The following is a 24,661-nucleotide window of genomic DNA, read 5'->3' as shown; positions in this document are numbered from 1 at the left end:
TTAACTCCGCAGCACCTGAGCGGAGCGACGTGTCAGTAAGGCCAAATAAAAACACCTAGCAGTATGCAGGACGTGTGTCACTCATTAACCTAGTAAAATGGCCCAGCTCACAACGAGTCTCTCGTAGCTCAGTTGGTTAGAGGGCAACGGTGAAATTGTGAGGACAATTTTTCAGCCAAGGGCATAAATCTCCAATATACCAGCGAGCCAGAAAGGTGTTCATTTATTCAATAACCCTCCGATTAATTTCTACAACGCGCTTTATCGCCGGTAAATTTTTGCAACCACGCTTAAGCTACTCTTTGTTATAAAATCGTTTTAATTCGTCGAATTCTGTCATATCTATATTTGTCCAGGGTAAAGTTAGAAAATAATCTGATCGCGACAATGAAAATCGACAGTGCACAGATAAACAGTGTCCGTAATAAAAGCGGGGCCGGTTGACAATGTATGACAGTTTGTCACTCGGGACACAGCAAAGTGTCCGTTGTCCGTATTAGAGAAAATGTATGAGGCTTTCGTCGGTACCAACGAACTGTCCGTAACCGGGGTGTCCGTTAAGCGGGTGTCCGTAAACCAGGGTTCCACTCCGCTCAAACGCCACTCATCACCTCGTTCTTAACGTCTCCCCTGAGGTGTACAGTGGTCGCCCCCTCTTATAACGCCTTCCGTCTGGCGCCCCCCCCCCCCCTTTCCAATTTATTTAGCTTCTTGCTTGCATGGAGGCACATGCCATGGCCCTGGTTGACCCTAGCCTGCATAGCTTGCAGTTCGTGGGTAGCCGCATAGCAGTAATTGCCGCTGGTTGTCCCGTTATGTGAACGTCTCCTCTAATACGCCTCATATCTATTAACGCTCTCTCTAGAACCAGAAAAATTTAATAGACGTCCTCGGGCGTTAATTAGATCATTTAAGGTAACTAGAGGATTTCGTAGCATCAGTCTGTTACAAACCAATTCCTAAAAAATGTTGTCGTTAATCAGAGCCGATAGATAAATAGATAAACTTTATTAATGTTTCAAGGCCACATAGCCTGGGAAAATCCCATACTAATTAGGGGACAAAATTAATAGGTATTAAAAAATTTGTAAAAAGAGAATTTAAAATACTTAGAGCTACATAAAGTATTTATGATAATTAGATATTAAAAAATATTCATAGAGAGAATTTAAAATACTGAAAACTATGTAAAGATAATTATGATGAGCAGATATTAAAAAATATGTAAAAAGAGAATTAAAAATACTTAAAACTGTATAATTATGAGGAGCAGAGGGAACAGCCCTTGCAGCCATCATCTATGAGCAGACTAATATCGTATTTGCGTATCTGTTTCCTAAAAATATTTAAAGTTTCAGCTGACCTTATGTCTGGGGATAATTTTCCCCACAATTTTGGTCCAAGATATCGCAAAGAATGTTTACCATATGTAACCGTATTGAAACTTGGTATGGAAAAGTCTGACTGTCTTAAAACGTAGAAAGAATTATGATTATTAAAAATATTACAAATATAGGTAGGACATAGTCTGTGCCTCACCCTGTACATTAGGACGCAAATATCCTGCAAACGCCTGTTCCTAAGTGTTGGTAACTCAGCTCTTTTGAGTAATTGTGAATAGCTTGAAATCTTGTCTCTATAAACCGCCCTCAATCCTCTTTCTTGCAGCCTTTCTAGTTTTCGCGCGTCACTTGATCTACAAAAGTGCCAAACTAAATGACAGTACGTTAGGTATGGTAAGATTGCTGATTTAAATAGAACTAACTTGGCCTTTGTTGGAATTAACTTTCTTAGTCTCATGATAACGCCGATCCTTTGACTTGCCTTCTTACAAATTGAGCTTATATGATCTTTGAAGTTAAGTCTGGAGTCAATTGCAACACCCAGGAGATTGAGACTTTCTACTGATTTGATTTCCTTATTGTTCACACAAATTGCATGTGCCGCGCTGTTATCCTAACTGTAGCCAATGTTCATATTTTTTCAGTTAGGTTTCCAGTAAGAAGATTGTGATCATACCATTTAGTAGCAGTGCGCGCACTGTCCCTTAGCTCGGATGTTACACTGGATTGGTTACAACCAGTATGGTAGATTTGATGATCGTCTGCGTACATCATCGTGGTAGAGTACAACAATAATAAAGTATTTTTTGTTTGTCTCAGGACGTAGTGTCACTTGTGATGTAGATCGCGACGTTTCTGCTGCACACTGCTAGTCTTCATCAGGCGATAATAAGGTCGACTGGTAGGGTGTAACCTTATAATTAGCACGCTGCTGCGCTGTGATTGGTTGGTTTTCAACAGCTGTGATTGGTGCATTTCGATCCTCGCTGTTCCGGTGTGCTGTTGTTCCCTCAGGCGTCCGCTGTCGTTCAGTTCTCCTGGTGTTGTGTTTTTTGATCGTGGGCATCCATGCTTCGGAAATTTCAATTCCACTATCCCTGTTGATATTATTAGGGTGAAGTCTTATCTGAATTGCCTCTTTGACCCTGCGTGTGTACCAGTGTGGTTCACGATCAATAAACTTTACCTCATTCCATAGCGGGTAGTGTCCGGTGTTGTGGGTGTGCTCTGAAACGGCGGAGGTCTGGATACGAGCGAGTCGGATGTCCCGGTCGTGTTCTTTGATCCTATCTTGCATAGGTCTTCCAGTCTCGCCGATGTAAACTTTGCCGCACTCACAGGGAATTCTGTAAACAACGCCATCTAGCTTAGTCGGATCAACAGCGTCTTTCGGCCGTTCTAAGTGTGATCTTAATGTAGTTTCCGACTTGAAAACAGCGCGTACGCCTTTTTGTTGTATACGTAGGCAGCGTCTAAGTGCCTACTCGGTCGTAGGCACTGGTGTTCGGCTTTTTGGTATTGGTGATCTTCTGCAAGAAAGAAAAGGGATAACCATTAGAAACAAGAACAGATGACAGATGTTTTTTCTTCTTGGATATAACAGATGGTTTAGTTACGAGGCGTTTAGCACGATCGTAAAGACACTTAACAATACCGCGTTTTACTGATTGAGGGTGGTGTGAATCATACGCTAATTATTGATCAGTGTGTGTTGGTTTCCTATATACGCCGGTGGTGAGGCGGCCGTCTGGTTCTCTCGAAACTGTGGTGTCGAGAAAGGCGATTTTGCAGTCATTCTCTGTTCCCAAGGTGAAGCGGATGGAAGGCTGCTGGTTGTTAAGATGTTGTAAGAAGCTGTCAACTCTTCTGCGATCCAAAATGGTGAAGGTGTCGTCCACGTAGCGTTTCCATATTTTAGGCTTGCATGATGATGAAGTTATTGCCTGCTCCTCAAAACTTTCCATGTAGAGATTAGCAACAACAGCGGAAACCGGACTTCTCATGGCTGCGCTTTCCCGTTGTTCGTAAATTGATCCGTTATACTGGAAGTATGTGGATCTCAATACGAAATTCAGGAGGTCAGCGATCTGACAGGTGTTAGCGTTGTGCGATCGGCAAGGCTGGGATCGTTCTCTAGTTTCCGTTACGCGGCTTGTACAGCGCCGTCGATAGGAACGTTTGTAAACAGCGACTCCATGCACGTTGAACGACACCATGATCTCGTTGTCTAGGATCGTCTCACTGCTGATGGTGGTTACGAAGTGGGCTGAATTGGTCACTGCAAAATCCGAGTTACCTGTTAAAGGGGACAAGTTGTTAGCTAGGTAGGCGGACAAATCATACGCAAAGGTTTAAACGCATAATACAATAAGGGAATAAAATGACTTTTTGAGGGAATATTGTTTAATTGCGCCCGCGTAGTGTCACTTGTGGCCCGAGCGCGAAGCGCAAGGGCCACAAATGACACTACAAGGGAGCAAATAAACAATATTCCCGAAAAAAAGTCATTTTATTATCATTATTATCAATAAACAAGGCCAAATGACATCCAGATAGGTAATACATTCAGGGGCACCCATCGAGAATATAGTTCAAAACCACTTAAAGATAGCACCGTTGAACGTATTTTAGTATTTAAACGGTAGATATAGGCATATTTTAATCCCCTAAAATTTTTTTATCTGTTCGGATTTCCTAGCTGAAAGTCTAGTGATTCCGAAAGTTATAGGGATCAAAACTTACCTTTTAAAAAAAATTCCAGCCAGAGAAGGGCTCCCGAAAATTCTAGGTGACCTTTTTAGAGTAAAAATCCGTTAAAAATGAACAATTATACCATTTTTTAGATATTCGAAAATCCTAGGAAAGGCAGGCAAGCAAAAAAATTTACAATGAATGTTCCGAAAATTCTAGATCTCAAATCGTCTTCCAAACAGATATTTTAACGAAATATTCCGTTAGGTGCCCCTGATACATTCAGTTTAATGAAGTTAGCATCATGATTTTCAATTCAAATGAAAATTATGCACGATGCTACTGAGGCTTATGTCTTATTGTGTAATTGTAGTATAAAAGAGCTAACTGCAGTGTCTCTGAAAATAATGAGGAATGGATTGATTCATGGATAATAATACTTTGCAAACTTACATTTCCCGATTGAACCTCGGCGTAAAATTCCTGCAACTGTTTTCCCTTAATTTGCTCGACCGGAGATACACAATTCAAGTGAACGAAGTTTCGTTTCTCGCAAGACAACAAGGAGTTGCTCTCTCTGTCTCTTCGCCTTGTGCATTTGCTTCTAAATCCGATTTTTTGGCTGTATTTTGTCCCATTTACAACAAATAGACTGATTTTTCCTAGCTACCGAACACAATTCGCTTGTCGAAAAACTGTTCGAGACAGACGAGACTCTTGCTGTACGCGTACGCGCCTGAATGGTTTTCCCGCGTCAGCCACGCTGATTGGTTAAAGTTAATCGGATGATGAACAGAGAACCAATCAGATGCAGGGCCGTTAATGCATTAACAGCCCGCTAGGAGTCATTTGCGGCCCGCAAAGTGCGTGTTTTCAATAGGGCGGTTTTCAATTTGGCCGCGTGTATTGATAATAGTAGGTCTTAAAGGTACGCCTCGGGATTTTAGGTAAACTGTAGATTCTTGGCGGCTGTTTGTGTCGAGGTCTGATCTTGTTGTAAACAGCCTCTGATAGATCTCCGCTTCGTTTCAGGGTTAGCAGCTTTTCGGACAGCTTTCAGGTCAGACGGTCTGTCGGGTCTTTGTTTAGGGGCTGGTACGGTCCGTTCTCGATCAAAGTAATTCCTGTACATATTTTAAATATTTTAAAAGAACTTTACTTTACCCTAAGTTTTCAGAGGTGCTAGAAAGCTTGTTTTGGCCCACAATGCTCAGATTTTCCCTTCAATTGGTCAAAGCGGCAGTTTGTCGTCGAAATTCTTCGTTCTAAACTCTTATTCCACGGTCGTGTCGATTTTCGTTGGAGTATCCTGTTGTGTTTTCAGTGTAAGTTTCAATGTTCCCTCTAGCTAATATGCGGTCTTTTTATTTCCAGCTGAATGGATCCGCAAGATTTTCTGCAGTTCGGGCTCTTCTTCAATGAGCGAAATCAAGTACTTTTTTTTTTTTTTTTTGGTAGCAAGTGAAAGCGGAGTGCAATGCTGACACCTACTAACCGGGAAGAGGGTCCACAAGGACGTCAAAAATCACCCGAGAAATGAACTCGGCCTCTCCCCAGGCCAGATTACAGACATAGAACACAGATAAACAATACAACGGGCAACAAATGGAAGGATAGGAGACTTCAGCCTGCCCACAGATGAATCTCTACATGGAACAACACATTGTACAAGAGAACATGAAGACATTACTATAGACGCGGACATGGATTTTTTTTTTTTTTGTTTTTGAATTTTTTTTTTTGGATTTTCAACTTTTTTCTAGACATTCTAGGGTACCTAGGAGAGAGAGAAAGCCTTTATTTAAATAGGGTGACTCCATCAGCTAAGATTTAAGCTAAAATTATGTTGCATGTGTATAAAATCGAAAGAAACTGCTGGGAAACTGCCCACCGACCCCTCCCCAAACTTAACATTTTGCCCAAAGCGATAAGTAAGGGTAATGCTAGATTTGGGGAGGGGTAGCTGAGCGATCAATGTAACAGTAGTCAGTACTACAATCACCCACATGCAGTGTCCAGGTTGACGATGTTTTGAAGAAATGTTGACATCTAAAGCACATCAGTATACGGTAAGCATAAATAAAATTATCATATAGCAGTATTGGGGGCTCATCGTCCAGATTTGGGCGAGATGTCTGAGGGGCATGTTGTCTGACAAATACCTTATTAAAGGAAATTAACGCTTCATGAAATTAAGGCGAATTTCAAAAATTTGCGTCGCGTTAGTTTTTGTTAACGTTAATTTCCACGCTGTTAATCAAGTGGAGCTTAATTTCCATGACCTTGATTTCCTTTTTTTGGCCCCAATTTCTAGATATAGTCCAGACTTTCCTGACTCCTAGAAAAAGGCATCATTTCATTCGGGGTGGAAATCTGTCGGCATCATTGAAACCGTGAAGAACGCTCGAGCGGTCAGATTCCTTGGCTTAACCTTAACGTTTAGGATTAAACGCCTAGTGTTGAAATAAACCTATTCCTAGCCCCGGTCGCGTTAATTTCTTTTTTTGGGAAGTAATTTTTCTAATTCCTTTCATTCGCGCTAATTAAGTTTAGGATTTACGTTTAGGATTAAACGCCTAGTGTTGAAATAAACTTGTTCCTGTTGTCTCAACGGGTTCTTTTGCCCCGGTCGCGTTAATTTCTTTTTTTAGGGGAAGTAATTTTTCTAATTCCTTCAACTCGCGTTTATTTAAGTCGCATTAATTTCAAATACCTTTTTAAACACAATTTCCTATAATAATGTAAGTAACAATGAGTGAATGACTTGACTTACACACTTGACGTACAACCAAACTCCATTACTTGACTTTAGAGATGTCCCACGTGCACTCTAACGTGTCTGCAAAAGAACAAAGGTATAATATAGTATAAACATGAATTCTCTTAAAGTGACCCTCCACTCTAACTTAAGCGAAATGATAACATTTACATTGTAATACAAAGTAGTAGCTTGTATTATCCCACTACCTATTTTACGGTTAAGTTAACCGTTTCAGGAATATTTCAACCTTAAAAACAATGTTCGCAATGATCAATCATGCATATGAATGATATTAAATTTTGCAATCCTGGAAAAATTAAGATGTTAAGCTTTGAACTGGTGTAATATGAAGCATTTTGAAGCTTGAGTAAACTGTTAAACCCGTTGGAAAACTATTCATCGTTACCTTCAAAACTATTTTCCTCGTTCCTCGTAGAGGTGAGAGGCTGAGGACTAGTGGACACTGGTTATAAACAAATAACAAGAAACAAGTTAGAATACTGTAAATATTGTATTTCAATTTTTTTAATTTTTCTTTTGTTGTTTCAACTATTTAGAACGTTTTCAAGATTGCATTATTACTTAATGACATAATAGTCTCAATTTATAAATACATTTCGCAAAATAGAAATAAACGATTCAACAATAGCTGGACAACTAGAAAATAAACTTTTTAACCTTGTCAAACTTAAGTGAAGCCTATTCGCCTTCACCAAAAGGCCGTACCATGACTTTTCGATATTTCCAGACATAACACTTAAATACAACAGCACTACAACTCTTTATCGGGTAACTACTATCGGGCAATTTCTACTTTCTACAAACCTCTTTGGCAAAATGGGAATGGCCGCGGTTGTACGGCTTCCTTTTTGAGTTTTTCCACTTCTAATGGAAAAAAAGAAAAAAAATATATTGTAGAAAGTTAAGCCCTTTATGCGGCTGATATAATATAGGATCATGCCCAAAGGTTGTCACAGAGTAAAAAGCGGGCGGAAAAAGCAAACTATTCTGGGTATACCTTATTCGCATATAAAACGAGCAATGACTCTTATACCGTAAAATTTCGGTCATAAGCCCCCCCCCCCAGTTATAGGCCCATCTACCTGGAAACAAAAAATACATCCAATTATAAGCCCCCCCGGATGTAAGCCCCCTCTGCTGAATTAGAGTACTGAAAAGGGCTAAATGCTGCTTTATTTTGCCTTTTTTTTTTAACTAAAAAACACATTTCGATCAATACTTCCGTGGCCCGTTTCTGAACGATCTTTTTATTCCGCTTATAAGCCCTCGCGGATATAAGCCCACCCAAAAACCCTTATGAAGTTGTATAAGCCCAAGGCTTATAACCGTAATTTTGCGGTATGTAAATATGAGGCGCTTCGCCTTCAGTCCGTATTTCTCCCTGTTCTAATGTTATAACGTGGCATATTTTGCGCGTTCTTTTACCCTCATGTGGTATCTAGGGCATAATAAATTGACTTATCTTCTTTATCTGAAGTGTCAGCATGGACATTTGACGACGAAAGTCTGTACTCGCGTATATAAAATATCAGAAAAATAGGTGATATGCTTCTGATTATTTTTTTAGTCAACTATTCGTACGGGATTGGTCAACACGCTAATTACGATTCGTTTTCTTCTTCGATTAACAACATCTTACCTTTGTTGACCTTTGTTTTCAAGCGTGTGAGTTGAACTCAACTAACGAAAAGCCCAAAGAAACCGCATCTTCACGTTAGGAATCCATCTCCAATAAGTGCAAGTAAAGTATTAGCAACGATTCGAAAAAGTCAAGTGTTATTTTGCGCAGACTGAGCAGATTAGTCAAACAAGCAGCACTCACATAAATCGCACAATGCATCTAAAAAAGCTACTACGACTACTACTTTCGATCGGCAAGAAGAGATAAGTAACTTGAATTCTATGAAAATTGCATCCAATGAAAAAAAGTCGGCGAAGAAAACTCAAGACAGAGAAATTCTGGAGCTCCGGCGAAAAACAAAGCAAATTAGTGTCCATTTGCCGAGAACTAGATAGATACCCAGCTTTGTACGCATTTTGGAGCGCAGAGCGAAGCCTCAACAACCTTGATCATCTCGCTACAACAAAAGAAAATGGCAATCGTTGCTATGGTAACCTTTGTGACTAAGCGACCAGCAAAAAAATAACCTAAGGTCATATTTCATCAAAAATCAAAGATTGCCGCTTCCTTGAAAATTTTCCTTTTCAAAACAACCACCAAGGGCTAAAGGAACTACATCGAGCCTCCTTTAAAAAGTTTTTCAGCATCTTTTTCTTGTTAGACAAGAATAATTTTTTTTTTGAGCAAAAACATTTGGAGGCTTTAGCCACTTGAAACCATCAAAGAAGAGGAACGAAGCAAAATAAGCTTTATACTTGGAGCCACTCGATCAAACAAACTTTATATTTTATAACTCAACAACTACAACTACAACTAACCTTTTTCTAACTCTTCTATCCGCGTGTCCTTTAGTTTAATCGTATATTCAAAATCTAAAAAGGAAAGGAAGACCCAAAAATAGACATATTTGTCAAAAAAACACATAAACAAAATAACTACTAGCGGAAAAATCAGCATTTAATCAAGGGGCAACAGCGCGAGATAAAAAGGGTAAGCAGAGGGATTAAGAATCCCAGTTAAAAAGATCACCACACCCTCCTTAGGAGCTGTTAAATTTTTTGGTATTGAGGGGACCCAGCCAAAAATTATGGTTTCATTGAGTCTAGATATAGTTTATAGTTTTATTAGTCTTAATGAAATGTTCGAGAAATTTGGCACGCTATGATTGGTCAATTGGACTTCATTATATACTACTTATTAACCGAGAGTGAGGTCATTACAGGGGAATCTCAGACCGAGGCCTTGATGTATTGACCGAGCGATAGCGAGGTCAATACATCAAGGCCGAGGTCTGAGATTGCCCTGTAATGACCGAACGGACGAGGTTAATAAGTTATTTATTATATGGCCTTTTAGCGCTATTCTGAACTGAAATATCTAAAAAACACCGAGGTGAAACTCGCTCTCGCTCTCTGTGGCTCTCTTCGTCGCTCATACTAAAGAAGTATCGGTATGCTAATATTTTTCTTTCAGTTGTTGAATACCTAGTTGCATTTTGTCGGTATTTATTGTCGTTCTCGCAATAGCTGTTATTGCAGTTGAGCCGCGTATTTTCTTTTCTTGGGGGGGGGGTCATCATTAGTGACACATCCCCCCTCGTTGTTGTCCGCTGAGCTCAAAACAGCTATTGCGCTAGTAGCTTTTACTCACAACTCAAAAAACCGCCGAGCCGAGAAAATTTTTCATAATGCCCGGTCATTACAACAAAATAATGCCCGCTCAGCAGCCAATCAGAGCGCGCGTACTATTGTAGCCATATAATAAAGCTTTATATACAATCTTCGTTCACTGTCCAAAATCCACGCGCGCAATTGGTTAAAATAGATCACGTGATTTTGCTTTACCTGTCGTCAGCAAACTCGTACAGTGCAGTATTGACAATAATGCACAAAAATCGTGCAGTACAGTATTGAAAGTTTCTTCAACTTCAAGGCTTGCAGAAGTGGAAGAAAAATATATTCCTCAAATAATCAACGATCCAATACCAAACAAAATCGAAGAGGATAACAACTTGAAGCGAATTCATGTTCAAAGGTAAACTGCAGCTCAATAATTTCATTTTTGTGTGCGGTTGACTTGTGAAATTGTGTTTGTGAAAGCCATCGACTTGCTTTGAACAAGCTTCTCGCTGACTGTATTTATGAACGACCACAGCTGCTGAACGATTTTATGAACCATTGTAAGCTTTATTTTTTGCACGGCTTATTTGTGATTTTTATATTATTGATCTTATCCCATGTAATTACGTACTACAACACTTCTTATTTTTAAACATTATTGTTTGAAGTTCGTTAAGTCGATGATCGCTTGCAGTGTACTCAGATTGTATATTAAAAGGTTTAGAGTCTGTCCGTTCGTGTTTTGTTGACAAATACACGCACTTGCTGGCCTCACAATGAACGAGAAATTTTCAATACTGCACTCGAATTTCTCGTTCATTGTGCGGCCAGCGCGTGCATGTATTTGTCAACAAAACACTCACAACAGTCTCTAACCCATAAATAAAGCACGCCGCTCACGTCACGCGCGTGCTTTATTTAACAAATAAAGAAGAATAAGCCATGTTTTATACTGTCAAAATATAAAAATGTGTTATTGTTACCTGCCTGACGTTTTGCAACCTCTGCATATAAACCGAAGAGAGAAAGACAGTTAAAATATCGAAAAACATGAGATACAATCAAATGTTCGCAGTAAGCTATTTCAACTTCCAAAAATGACGTACACTAGTTAAGGGTGTAAGCGGGCGCGCTTCATTATTACACTTAGTGACTGAATGGTAACCTTTGTGACTAAGCGACCAGCAAAAAAATAACCTAAGGTCATATTTCATCAAAAATCAAAGATTGGCTTCCTGGAAAATTTTCCTTTTCAAAACAACCACCAAGGGCTAAAGGAACTACATCGAGCCTCCTTTAAAAAGTTTTTCAGCATCTTTTTCTTGTTAGACAAGAATAATTTTTTTTTGAGCAAAAACATTTGGAGGCTTTAGCCACTTGAAACCATCAAAGAAGAGGAACGAAGCAAACTAAGCTTTATACTTGGAGCCACTCGATCAAACAAACTTTAAATATTATAACTCAACAACTACATGTGTAAACAAAGGTTTTAACCTTTTTCTAACTCTTCTATCCGCATGTCCTTTAGTTTAATCGTATATTCCAAATCTAAAAAGGAAAGGAAGACCCAAAAATAGACATATTTGTTAAAAAAACACATAAACAAAATAACTACTAGCGGAAAAATCAGCATTTAATCAAGGGGCAACAGCGCGAGATAAAAAGGGTAAGCAGAGGGATTAAGAATCCCAGTTAAAAAGATCACCACACCCTCCTTAGGAGCTGTTAAATTTTTTGGTATTGAGGGGACCCAGCCAAAAATTATGGTTTCATTGAGTCTAGATATAGTTTATAGTTTTATTAGTCTTTATGAAATGTTCGAGAAATTTCAATCAAATGTTCGCAGTAAGCTATTTCAACTTCCAAAAATGACGTACACTAGTTAAGGGTGTAAGCAGGCGCGCTTCATTATTACACTTAGTGACTGAATGGTAACCTTTGTGACTAAGCAACCAGTAAAAAATAAACTTTGGTCATATTTGATCATTATGATGTATTTTGGCAAGAATCACTGAGAGATTGGCTTCCTAGACAAATTTCACTCTCCGAAAAACCACAACTATATCGAGCCTCCTTAAAGCAAATAATCAGGACTAACTGGTTGAGGTTTACCATATGTAAGAAATTGTTAAAATATTTCAGTTACCTTCATCAGTATACGTAGCTCCTGAGCCTGAAGCGATCAGGTCTGAATGTAGAAGTGAACCAAAGAAAGAAAAGCGATTAGAATATTGAATCAATGAAATAGCAACTATTCAATTGTCCAATTGAATAATATCAAAAATATATCAATTGTCCGATATCAAATATTAACCGATCGCAACCTGGTTCCCACGGCATTAACCGATCGCAACCTCGTTCCCACGTCACACGGCAATTGCTCTGATACAGAACGACTGGGAAAATGGAGAGATTTGTGCAGTTCGACGAGCAGAAAATCACCAAATTATTAGAAGACAAGGGGGGAAAAGCAACGAAGGCGAGTCAAACGATTTTTAGCGTATTTTTAAGAAAAAACAATTTCTGAACTAGCCACGGTAAACTACGAACAATAACGTCAATGCAACTTATTAGAATTCTGCGAACCTTGCAAAATCCATCATTCTCTGAAGAAGACCGCAGAAGGCGATCGAAAATTTAGAGTATCCTTTTTATATTTTTAGATCTGTTTAAACCATTTTTATATTTTAAACTATAAACAAGGTTTTTAATCAGTAGTATTTTAATGTTACCTTGTGACTCTGCACCTAAATCTGGAAATGATTCGAAAAGAGAAAAGCAGTAAGAACATTGAAACAATGAATTACAATCAAATTTCTCAGAGCTATTTTTCTATCAATGAGCAACATTTTTGAAAATGCTTTATTGTTACCTAAGGACATTTCACCGCCCATCACCGTCTCTGGTTAAGAAGAAAAGAGACAAATAATAAACATGGTTGAAACAACAAAAGAAAAACAAATGCTTCAGGAAAGGTATATTTCTATTAAAAGTAAACGCGCAGAATGATCGACTGTGTAAGTAAACAATCTGTATAGGGATGAGAGAAATGGAAAAACAGATTTACAAAATCGTGACTAAAAATGGTTTCAAACATTTACAAAACCAGGAAATCATTGGCACCATTAACTTTCATTTAGACACGATGAAGATTAAAGCTAGTATAAGCTTTTGGGGCCGTGTATTCCTGATCGAATTGGAATTTGGAAGTGTTGGTTTTTGTGGAGGGAGGAAAACTGGAGAACTCGGAGAAAAACCCTCGGAGCAAGGACGAGAACCAACAACAAACTCAACCGACATTATGAAACCGGGCTGAATCGGTCGAACCCGGGTCACATTGGTGGGAGGTGAGCTCTCTCACCACTGCGCCATCCCCGCGTTTCTTTTTTACTTTTAGTGACTGAATGACAAGTTATAACTGCTCAATCACAAAAAAGCAATTCTAAAATGTTTTATTGTTACCTGGTTCGAGTGCAGAAGCTGTTCCAGCTGGGTCTATAAATGAACCAAAGAAAGTAAAGCGGTTAAAAATCAGAAATGGAAAAACAGATTTACAAAATGAGTTAACTTTGTTAACTTTCGCAGCCACCCCAGAATCTGCAAATGAACCGGAAAAAAGTGAAAGCGCCATCATATCACTGCTCAGAATGACAGAGAAGTGATTCAAGATAAAATAAATATTATTAATATTGAACATTTCCTGGAAAGCATGCCAGTTAACAATGAACCCAAGAGCACAGGTGTTGTAGTCACCAAAAGCAAAAAAACTAGAAAACAAACAGACGAAAAACAAAATACAATTAACTACGAACAATAACGTCATAGCAACTTATTAGAATTCTGCGAACCTTGCAAAATCCATCATTCTCTGAAGAAGACCGCAGAAGGCGACCGAAAATTTAGAGTATCCTTTTTATATTTTTAGATCTGTTTAAACCATTTTTATATTTTAAACTATAAACAAGGTTTTTAATCAGTAGTATTTTAATGTTACCTTGTGACTCTGCACCTAAATCTGGAAATGATTCGAAAAGAGAAAAGCAGTAAGAACATTGAAACAATGAATTACAATCAAATTTCTCAGAGCTATTTTTCTATCAATGAGCAACATTTTTGAAAATGCTTTATTGTTACCTAAGGACATTTCACCGCCCATCACTGTCTCTGGTTAAGAAGAAAAGAGACAAATAATAAACATGGTTGAAACAACAAAAGAAAAACAAATGCTTCAGGAAAGGTATATTTCTATTAAAAGTAAACGCGCAGAATGATCGACTGTGTAAGTAAACAATCTGTATAGGGATGAGAGAAATGGAAAAACAGATTTACAAAATCGTGACTAAAAATGGTTTCAAACATTTAAAAAACCAGGAAATCATTGGCACCATTAACCTTCATTTAGACACGATGAAGATTAAAGCTAGTATAAGCTTTTGGGGCCGTATATTCCTGATCGAATTGGAATTTGGAAGTGTTGGTTTTTGTGGAGGGAGGAAAACTTGAGAACTCGGAGAAAAACCCTCAGAGCAAGGACGAGAACCAACGACAAACTCGACCGGCATTATGAAACCGGGCTGAATCGGTCGAACCCGGGTCACATTGGTGAAGTCATTGACATAGAAAATTATAAATGTCGAAACTACTATTGTCACTTAATAAAACTCAAATATGAAAAACCTAACAAATGGGATAAACTCGGTCTAGAATTTGATCTGAGAGAAGATCAAATTTCAGGGGCATGCTTCTACCTCTGAGGGTGGCAAGCGAACCTTATGTACGCTCCTTTCAATACAAGGTGTTTTAAAAATTCTATCCTCTTTCCAAATGACCGTCTGTTTAAAATAGGCTACGTAACAAATCCTAACTGTACTTTTTGTCAAGTGAGTCGAGAAACTATCAATCACTTTTTGTTTGAATGCACTTTCTCAAAGTCCTTTTGGAATACGGCGACTGTTAATATTTTGAATAGGCTTGGTAGAAATGAACCGAAGAAAAGAAAAGCGATTAGAATACTTAACATCAATTCACCAAAGTGAAGTTGGTTAGTAGTGGACGCGCGCGCGTAGCTCTTTAAGCGGTAAATTCTCTTGATTTTTGTCTTCAAAGTGCACAATATTGTAGGTTTTGGACTGTAATCCTTTAGAGTTTCTAATAAAACGATAAGTGCGCCTCGTTGACTATTTGCTCATAGAAAACTCGGGCTCTTAGTTTAATTGTTAATTAGTATATACTATATTTTTGCTAGTTTATTCCTGTCAACGAGTGTATTTTTCGTTCACAAGTTGCTCGGAGATGAATAGTTAACAACTATTCACCTCAGTGTCGGTGGCTTGTGGTGCAAATTCAGGGGCGGATCTAGGATTTCAAAAGGGGGGGGGGGGTGGATGGCAGACCATTAGGGCCTAACCCTTACCCTAACCCTAACCCTAAGTGGCGGCAGACGGCGAAACGTGGCGTAACAACAACCAGACATGAACGAGAGCTAATTTTTCTTTATTTATTTATTTTCTATTTCAAATAAAGTGACATTTCGAATTTTTTTTACTGAAAAATGGGGGGTGGATATCCACCCTATCCACCCCCCCCCCCATATCCGCCCCTGAAATTTACCGAGCCGCAGTTTTAGTATATACTCAAACAGTTAGATAATGACTTTTGACTAGTTTATTTCGTTAACGAGTACAGTTTTCGCGCGCAAGAAGCTCGGATTTTAGTAGAATAGTTAACAATTATCCTGCGAAAACGCGCGGAATATCGCCTGATTCTTAGCCGACGAGGCCGTAGGCCGAGATGACTTAAATCAGACGATATACCGCAAGATTAAGCAGGATAAGTGTTTTATTATAATCATTTCTTCGGGCGTTGTGTCGTATTTTGCGGGCTAAAATGGAGAATTCAGCGGGCAAAAATATATTTTAGCCCGCTGCTGTGGACCAATCAGAAACAAGAAACGAAGCCAGCCAATCAGAACTGTAAACCATTCAACTGTTCGCGCCGTTTTCTTGCTGGCTGGCACAAGCTCCGTTTAATTTGAGTTGAGACGCTTCCATCTGCAATTGAAAACTGTTTTTGAGCTTTATAAGGACAAAATGGTTGAAGGACTGAACGGAAAAGCAAATTTTTAGTCTTCTCAGCTAGATGACGAGGAATTACAGAAACTCAATGAAGAATCCAGGCGGCGAGGTAAATGTAAGTTTGTCTTTGTTGAGCAAAACTCGCTCAGTTGAATTTCAGGCATATTCCAAACTGCCACTTCAGTGAACAGCACAATTAATTTTAACACTTCTAAATAATGTCTTGTTCTTTGCTGCCGATAGAATTTTGTAATTTCCTTTTTAAGCAAAGATTGTTTTGAGTAATTTTGCGGTTTTCTGCCGAGTTTTGTAAACTCTTCAACCTGGTTTTTTAATTAACAATTAGACTACGAGCCCGAGTAGTCTAATTGTTTTAGTAGAAACTCTAAAGGATTACAGTCCAAAACCTACAATATTGTGCACTTTGAGGACAAAAATCAAGAAAATTTACCACTTAATTAGCTATGCGAGCGCGCGACTGTTTTCTATCGGCGAATAGAAAACAGTGGGAGAACCAATCAGATTCGCGGATTTCCAGTAGAACACAGCTGAGTTTCTACTAATCAGAAATAAACGCCGACTCGCAACGGCAGTGGTCAAGATATCGCTTCCTGTTTTTGATTCCATAACTAAATGCCATCTGAATACATGCTGAAATGATTATAATACTAATCATAGAGCCTGAAACGGGCCAAAAACATATTTACGCCCGCGAACAGTACCTCTATTGCTAAATTATTCAACAATTAGTCGACGAAACGCATTTTGTAGACAGAAAAAGCGTAATTATGCAGCGCTTTACAAGACTTTGTACGAATCTTCGCAGCCTACGTATATCGCAGGATATCTGTTATGTACGGATGACAGATAACGCTAGTATTTTATCCATATATGGGCAGCGAGCGCATTTGTTGAATAATAAAAGGATAGTCGGAGTGTTAGTAGCCAATCAGCGCGCGCCAAAAACGCTATCCACTGTTTGAGTATATACTAATTAACAATTATCCTGCGAAATCGCGCGGAATATCGCCTGATACTTAGCCGACGAGGCCGTAGGCCAAGTTGGCTAAAATCAGACGATATTCCGCAAGATTGAGCAGGATAATTGTTTTATTATTCAACAAATTGTCAACGAAACACATTTTGCACATAGAAAAACTGTAACTAGTCAGCGCTTTACAAGATTTCGGACCAATCTTCGCAACCTACGAATATCGCAGGATATCTGTTATGTACGGATGACAGATATCGTTAACATTTTGACCATATATGGGCAGCGCGCGCATCTGTTGAATAATAACAAAGGATATCCGGTGTTTAAGGACGTTCACGCTATTTGTTTATGCGCATCCCTACTGCGCACGTAATTCATGTCGCAACGCCATGCCACGTCATATTTTGAGCGCGCGCGCTGAGTGAAATTTCTAAGAACATATAGGGTGGGTTGCCGTTCCGCTAGCTTCGCTTGCAATTTGCTCTCTTAAATGGTCGGTGACCCCTACTTTTTTCTTAACGAATCACTTTTGTTAATTAATATCTACGTTTTGCGAGAAAATGAAAAAAATCTATCGAGTGGAAGTTTGATTTTTTTGTCACACTGACGGTTTGAATTCTGCTTTTTGAGCTTTCCTGTTTGCCGTACGACAGTTTCAAATGCGTTTTCAAGGGTTTAGTTTTACAAGAAAGATGGCAAAACTAGGAATTATTTACGCAACAGACGTACTTCTTCAAAATGTGACTAAGATCGTTAGCCTCTGTTTACTCATCTTCGATATTTTTTACTATAAACCCTGTAAACCATGCTGAATTACCGTGCGCCAATTTTTCAAAATCAGGGTAGTTTTCCACACGCTTTCTCTCTGAAACGAAGTCCGTGACCCCTACTTTTTTTGCATAACTGACACAAGTAACTCATTATCTGACCGCAGCAAAAAAATTAAAGAAATCTATCGATAAAAATAAGATAAAAATATGTTGACTCAAACTTACACGGTCCTCTTTTATTGTTACCTCCTGCAACTGCTGATCCTGAGTCTAGAAATGAACCGAAGAGAGTAAAGCGGTTAGAAAACTGAACCAAGGAAATACAATCAAATGTTCGCAGTAAGCTAGGTCGATGAGAATTAAGCCATCAGATACACTTTAAAGAACTCTTTTTTGGGGGTGGGGGGTTGAAGAGGTTCCATAAGAAATACTTTTTTGTTAATTACTCGCCTTTTAATGGAGCAAGTTATTAAGCCTTGATTGAGCCCAATCCTTTTATTAGCCTCCCCAATCAAGCCCTCCAATGGGAGTGGTCGACGTTTAAGTACTTATCCAGACAGAAATATATTTACATTCAGTGACTGTCTTTAAAGTAGGTTTTGAAAGTACATTGCATAAAACGCGTCAGTATAAAGTGAAACCAAGGATTTTGTGGCTTGTTATATTTTAAAGAAATTGTATAAGTATTCATTGTTACCTTGTTCGATATTTCCATCGCGATTTTCATGTGCATTTGGTTCTTAACAAATAACATGAAATTAGTCAGCACAGCATAAAAATTCTAGTTCTATTTAAGTCTTTCTATTGGTCTTTCATCTTTATTTTGATGTACAGTGTTATACAATAATGAATACAAAACAAAGGAAATGCCAAATTGTACCAAAGGCAAAATTGAAACGTGACATCAAAACGAAAGTCGATAATATCTTTGCAGTTATATAATAGAAAATGAACACAAAGCTTCTTACTGGTGTTTCAGTAAATATAATAACTCTCTGCCTATTTGCAATTGGGGTTGGGGTGTATAAGGAAAACTCATTCGTATTACCTAAGAGTAACGTATTTCTCACCCACAGCGAAACGTTTTTCCTTGGGAGTTTACGAGAACTGTATGATCGATCCAAAGAGTGAATTAAGCCCCTCGCTAGTCCCCTTTAAATTTTGCAAGGAAAATATGCAATAACGATGTACAGAATGATCGAATGTGCATATTAACACTTGTTAAAGATAACTTTAAGTGACTACAGTCTGTGAAGTTTGTTATAAAAGTAAATAACACGAAACGCGTAAGTAAGGTGTAAAAACAAAATTTTCGGAGCTTGTTAGTATTTTTGAAGAAATTGTAGAAACTTGTGTTCATTGTCACCTTGACCGATATCTGATTGTATTAAAACAAATAACATGAAACTCGTCAGAATATTGTAAAAACTTTGTAAAATTTGTAGTTTAATTTAAGCCTTGTGTATATTGGTATTTCTTTCTTCTGACATACGATAATGAATAAAGAAAGAAGAAAAAGAGAAGAAAAAAAAGAAAAAAGGAAAAGCTATCAAATAGAGGAAATACCTAATCTCGAAAAAAAAAAAACAAAAGAAAAGAAGTAAAAATAATATGCACGCCACAAGCTGTTACCCAGATGTCTACTTACCACGGTAGTACACATCTGGTCAAGTGCGTTAAGTTCGCCATTCTGATTGGTTGATGAACAGCTTCAGCATTTGCGCGCGGATGATGCAAACTTTGTTTCGCACGCGCGCACCGTGCGAAACAAAGTTTGTTTTAAAGGCTTTTCTACAAACGCGTCGTGTTTTGAACGTTACTAATGCGAATAAGCTATAGATACAGTTTGTTGTTCAAGCTTGTTAGAACAAAATGTTTTAATTAATGACGATATTCGTGGGTAAAAAGATGGGCGAAAAACTTTGCGGAAATCTGACTGGGTATTTAATCTATTGCAATCCGTCTTCAAACGTTTTCAGTAATTCACCAATTATGTAAATTGCTTCTACTATTTTACCTCGTCCAATTTGACGCCGGAGATCCGGCGGCAGAAGATGGATGGGCAATTCAATTGAACTCTTTGTTCTAAAGTTCCCATTATCCAGAAATCTGTGCTGTGCGTTAGTATCACCTGTAAAAGTACAAAAAGCTATCAGAACGGTTAGCAGCTACTGTAAGGACTCGCATGAACGGCTAGTTTACTAGAACAAAACAACAGACAACAAAAACAATGCTGAAGGTCCCAAAAGCAAAAACCACAAAGGCACAACGGAACTGACGAGCCTTTAATAGTCGCTACTCTACCAAAGCTTTTCATGACTAAAATGCAACAGACTGAGTCCGTGGAACCAAAAAAACGTGGAAGAATCGCAAGGGACTGTTCATTATGCATAAAACTAAGTCCCCGCAATACCTTTACATTTGCGCCACTGTGCACGATTTTATTTGGTACTTCTAGCCTGTGTGCACAGCCGTCCCTTTTCCCTCAAAATATCGGGGAAGGCAGTGGAAAATGACAAGAGGCGAGAGGGGGCGGCTGTTCACATGCTAGGTATATACATCAAGCGTGCTGGAGGTTAATTTTGGATATTTCTATACGACTGTTTAAATTCTGAAAAGTAATTTTTCAATTAATAAAAATTGGTTCGTCTTCCATGGTTTTTATTCAAGATCACCTGCCCCAACCCCCTCTCCCCAGCATTTAGTTAAGCGTTTTTTTTTATTTCGTGGACAAATGAATAAACAGCACTTTCATAGATAGTGGTTTGATATATGGAGGGTTACCCTCCTCACAGTTCAATTACTTTTCATATCCGCATACTCGATCTTAAGCTCATTTGATTTTGATTGGTGGAATTCACACTGTATTCAAGCGCTGCTAAAACGAGAAATTTGTATGCAGCCCTTAACGCCAAACCATTTTTCACCAGCCATTTCGGCTGCCACCACCCCAATTAGTGATGGGCCTTTCGAAAAATGATTGGGGTGGGGTTGCGGATTATGCGAAGAAAGAAGCCAAAAAAAATTTATCTGAGAACAATTTGGTAGGATATGTGGTAGTGTCGGGAAGTTGACGTTACCATGGCAACAACATTAACAGAGACATTCCTATTAATGAAAAATAACTTAAATGAAATTACTTTCCTTTTTTAATTTAGACTGCACTGAAAACAGTTGTATCTTTTGCGAACAAGCTCGGTCTTCGAACGAGAGCGGGAGGTCTGGAGCATATGTCAAAACTGTGGGTGAGACAGGGGAGAGACACTGAAAGATCCTTTTTCTCGCCCCACGCCCGCAGGGCGTGCGAGGCTGCATTTACAAGTATTATTAATTAAACTTTTCGCATCTATCCTTTTGTTTTGCGTAGTTAAATTTTACTACGGCATTTCTGTGGTTTTTGTAGGCACCGCTGATTATATCTTGTTCATAAAGCTCGCCAAATTTGCTGTTTTCAACAATTTTTCTGATGGAACTGTCGCTTCCCGCAGAAAAATTTTACGCTGAGCGGCACTTGCCGCACTCATTTCCCATATAAGGTCAAACATAGGTATACAAGCTGAAAACCGGGATTCAGTGAACCAATCAGAAAGCTAGAAATGCAATATCCGATGTTGAGAGTTTAATAACAAAAGCTAGATTTTCGGAGATACTTTATATCCTCTAAGTTTTTTATTGTGATTGGTTTAATTATCTAGACGTTACCAGGGGGTGGTGCGTAATCCGCCTCGGCCCCCGATCTAAAATGATCCAAAAAAGTCCGGTCTGAAATGAATTAAATCTACACTTATTGTTTCAGGAGCACCATGTACAATATGCGACTTACCAATTTTTTCAGAATGTCATTGCTGCCCGCAATGCTTTCACCTCGATATCAAAAGTGGGAATCTTTGTTTTCAAGATCGTGTGGCCTGAAAGGCCAGAACAGCTCGCTCTTTCTGCCCATTCCTCTTGTAAACGACCCTAGCAAATTCATCAGCCTACAAAACATTATCCAGTAAAGATTGTGTCAGTTTAATACTCAATTTTATTTGCATTTTATGTAGTACCTTATTACATGAAATTTTCGCGACACGTTAATTTCACGATTTTGAGGTGCGCATATTTCGCAACACTTAAATTTCGCGATTTTGCGAAACTTTTATATTTTGAATCACTTTAATTTCGCGTTTTTGAGTAAGACAAAATTTACATTTCCTTGGCAATAATATTAAACATGCACTTGAATTAAATAAAACGACTTCAAAATTAACAAAAACGCAAGGGTGGGACTTAATCTCGGCAATAGCAACAGCAGAGCAGTTCCCGCAATGTCTACAAGTAAGTCTTGTTTGTACGTGTGTTATTGTTCTTGAGCCAATTGACGACAGCATCCATTTACGTTGAAAATCCCTTCCTTCAGTGGTACTTAACTTATTCTTTCTTGATTATTGACAAAATGTGAGTCACTTTATTTTCGCGTCATGTTATGTTCGCAACACTTATTGTTCGCATCACTTAAATTTCGCGATTTTTTGGGAATCGCGAAATTCGTGAAATTAACGTGTCGAGAAAACTCATGTAATATGATGAATTAAATCTAACTCAGCGAAATAGCTTTGACAATGAAGTGAACAATTACGGTAAAAGACTTCCTGAAATATATAAAGGCGTCAACCTCAGAATTTTGAAAGGCAGTGGTGACTCTTTAGGAAGAGCTACCTTTCCCGGGAGAAACCGTATTACTTTACCGTAAGTGTAATTGATTACGCACTGTGCGATCAAGATTTATTCTTAAATGTTTCAAACTTTACAGTAAAACAGCCCATTCCCTTATCATATCATAGCCCTATAGTGACTTGGCTAAATATTAACTCGACCAATATACCAATAACGGTACATGTATTCCAAACTGATCGCATAATAACAACAACTCGTTAACGTGCGTATCAAAACAGTTTGTTTGGGAAAGCGGTTCTACACAGAAATTCAAATATGCCTTACGTTCTCCAGTTATCCAAACCCTCATACAAGATTACATAGACGAAAGAGCACATATTAACGATGTTAACACTTCCCTCGATAAAGTAGAAAATATTTCTAACACAACGTAATGAAAATGTATTATTCTGTTTATTATATAAACCTACTAATCACGATGTTTTTGTCGATTTTCCAAAGACTTCCAAAGGTTTTCAAAATGTTTTACGAAGGTCGTACGAATGTTTCCGAACACTTTCCCAAAAAATCCCGAAGATTTTCGACGAACACCGAAGATTGCCGAGGAAAATCCAAAAATGTTTCGACTTAGTATCGATAAACTTTGGCTCATTGAGCATTGAAACATGGCAAACTGCCACTGCAGTTTAACGCCAACGGTCAGGCTACGCCAAGCGCAACCACAGGTAACCAAAGCGTACTATGAGAGTTTGTATAGATGTATTAAAAAAGCTTGTATGGATTTGAAATAAAGTTGAGAAAAATATCTCTTTTTACCGGTGAAAAGTTATAATAAAACTTTAAACCTTACCTTGTTTCCCTTTTATTTTTATTTTTTTCTTTTTTACGCCCTACGCGCGATTTTCGTCTTAACCGTGCTTTTTAAACCAAAAAAAAACCTGTAAAAGGAGATGTTTTTCCAACTTTATTTCAAATCCATACATATATCTATTTGCAGGCCGGGAGGTCCGTATTGGGAAAAACTGTACCCGAGGTCTTGAGTACCGACGGCCCGAGGCCGCTGGCCGAGGGACGTGCTCAAACCGACAGTTTTCCCAATAAGGACCACCTAGGCCGGCAAATAACATTTTTATTTTTTCCTACTTTAATTTGTTTGGAAAAGAGACCGAGAAAAAATGCGTCGCAAAATCTTTGTTTGTATACGCGCGGATATGACTTCAATGTTGAGTCCGACTCGATCGACGAGCAAGAGTGAAGAATTTTGTTTGCAATTAATTTCGGAATAAAATTGCTTCGTTTAAAATGAATCGAATCATACTCAAGAACGGTTCGGCATATTTAATTTACACTGCAGAGAATCTAGAAAAGCAAAAAAATCATAAATATACCACACATAAGACACAAAACTTTTAAAACACATTTAAGCTTAAATCGATTTCGGCTTCCCGAACAATTGGCGATAAATGTTTTGAAAAGTCTTGAAAGAAACTTTGCTCGTAGGGTGTTAATCCTATTTCTCTTAACTCAAAACTGATACTCTTTGACTGAAAAGCAGTTTTACAAGCTATTCACACTTGTATTGAACAAATTAATAATCTCTGCAATGATTCCTAGCAGAATTTTATTCTGATAAACAGTGCCAAACTGAATGAAATGTGTAGTGTCTACGTACGGCACAATATTGTGATAATTAATTTGTTCGTTTCTAATCAAAGAATCTCATTTCCTTGAATGATGGCAAATAGTGCTCTGTTTTTAGCGAAAAGTGACGGATAAAGTTAAATAAGGCAGTTTATTCTTAGCGGAAGTCTAAAAACCAGTGAAGTTTACCGCAATGGCGTGAAAATCAATGCAAAATACATGTACAAACAACGGCAAACTACGAGCGGTAAACTACAGCTCAATTTTGTTAAGAAATAAATAAATACTCGCCTTTTAATGAACTTTGAGGCCTTTAATTCCACTGCTTATTACTCCTTTTAAATTTACAACGGTTGGTGAACAGCTATTTCGATTTTGAAAATAAAAGCTCTTATCAGCTTACAGTACATCGTACAAACTCTCATAGTACGCTTTGGTTACCTGTGGAGAGAAAGGCGCAATAAAGATAC

General features: G+C 38.3%; 1 protein-coding gene across 5 annotated transcripts; it reads right to left on the bottom strand.

Moving 5' to 3' along the window:
• Window positions 1–879: 879 nt before the first annotated feature.
• On the bottom strand, window positions 880–20,548 carry LOC144642841 (uncharacterized). 5 transcript variants are annotated; one of them, XR_013568788.1, is made up of 17 exons: window positions 19,912–20,548; window positions 18,592–18,633; window positions 18,120–18,164; window positions 14,191–14,220; window positions 14,051–14,071; window positions 13,519–13,551; window positions 12,929–12,958; window positions 12,789–12,809; window positions 12,203–12,244; window positions 11,551–11,604; window positions 11,040–11,060; window positions 9,256–9,309; window positions 7,621–7,680; window positions 7,202–7,258; window positions 6,808–6,873; window positions 5,199–5,811; window positions 880–3,639 (listed from the first exon to the last, which is right to left on the bottom strand). XR_013568788.1 is itself a non-coding variant. In XM_078501944.1 (16 exons), exons 4-15 carry the CDS (start codon window positions 14,210–14,212, stop codon window positions 6,833–6,835), a joined length of 456 nt encoding a protein of 151 aa, XP_078358070.1. In that variant the 5' UTR covers window positions 14,213–14,220; window positions 18,120–18,164; window positions 18,592–18,633; window positions 19,912–20,548; the 3' UTR covers window positions 882–2,872; window positions 6,808–6,832. The 5 variants fall into 5 exon arrangements, 3 of the variants coding, with proteins under 3 accessions (XP_078358070.1, XP_078358069.1, XP_078358068.1); XM_078501944.1 differs by lacking the exon at window positions 5,199–5,811 and having other exon boundaries at window positions 882–2,872; XR_013568789.1 differs by lacking the exons at window positions 9,256–9,309; window positions 11,040–11,060.
• Between the last annotated feature and the right edge of the window lie 4,113 nt (window positions 20,549–24,661).

This window comes from Oculina patagonica, chromosome 2, assembly GCF_052425735.1.
Source record: "Oculina patagonica isolate OP01 chromosome 2, crgOcupat, whole genome shotgun sequence".
NCBI lineage: Eukaryota > Metazoa > Cnidaria > Anthozoa > Scleractinia > Oculinidae > Oculina > Oculina patagonica.
The sequence above is the reverse complement of the archived record's forward strand: the minus strand, read 5'-3'. Positions and strand labels throughout refer to the sequence as shown.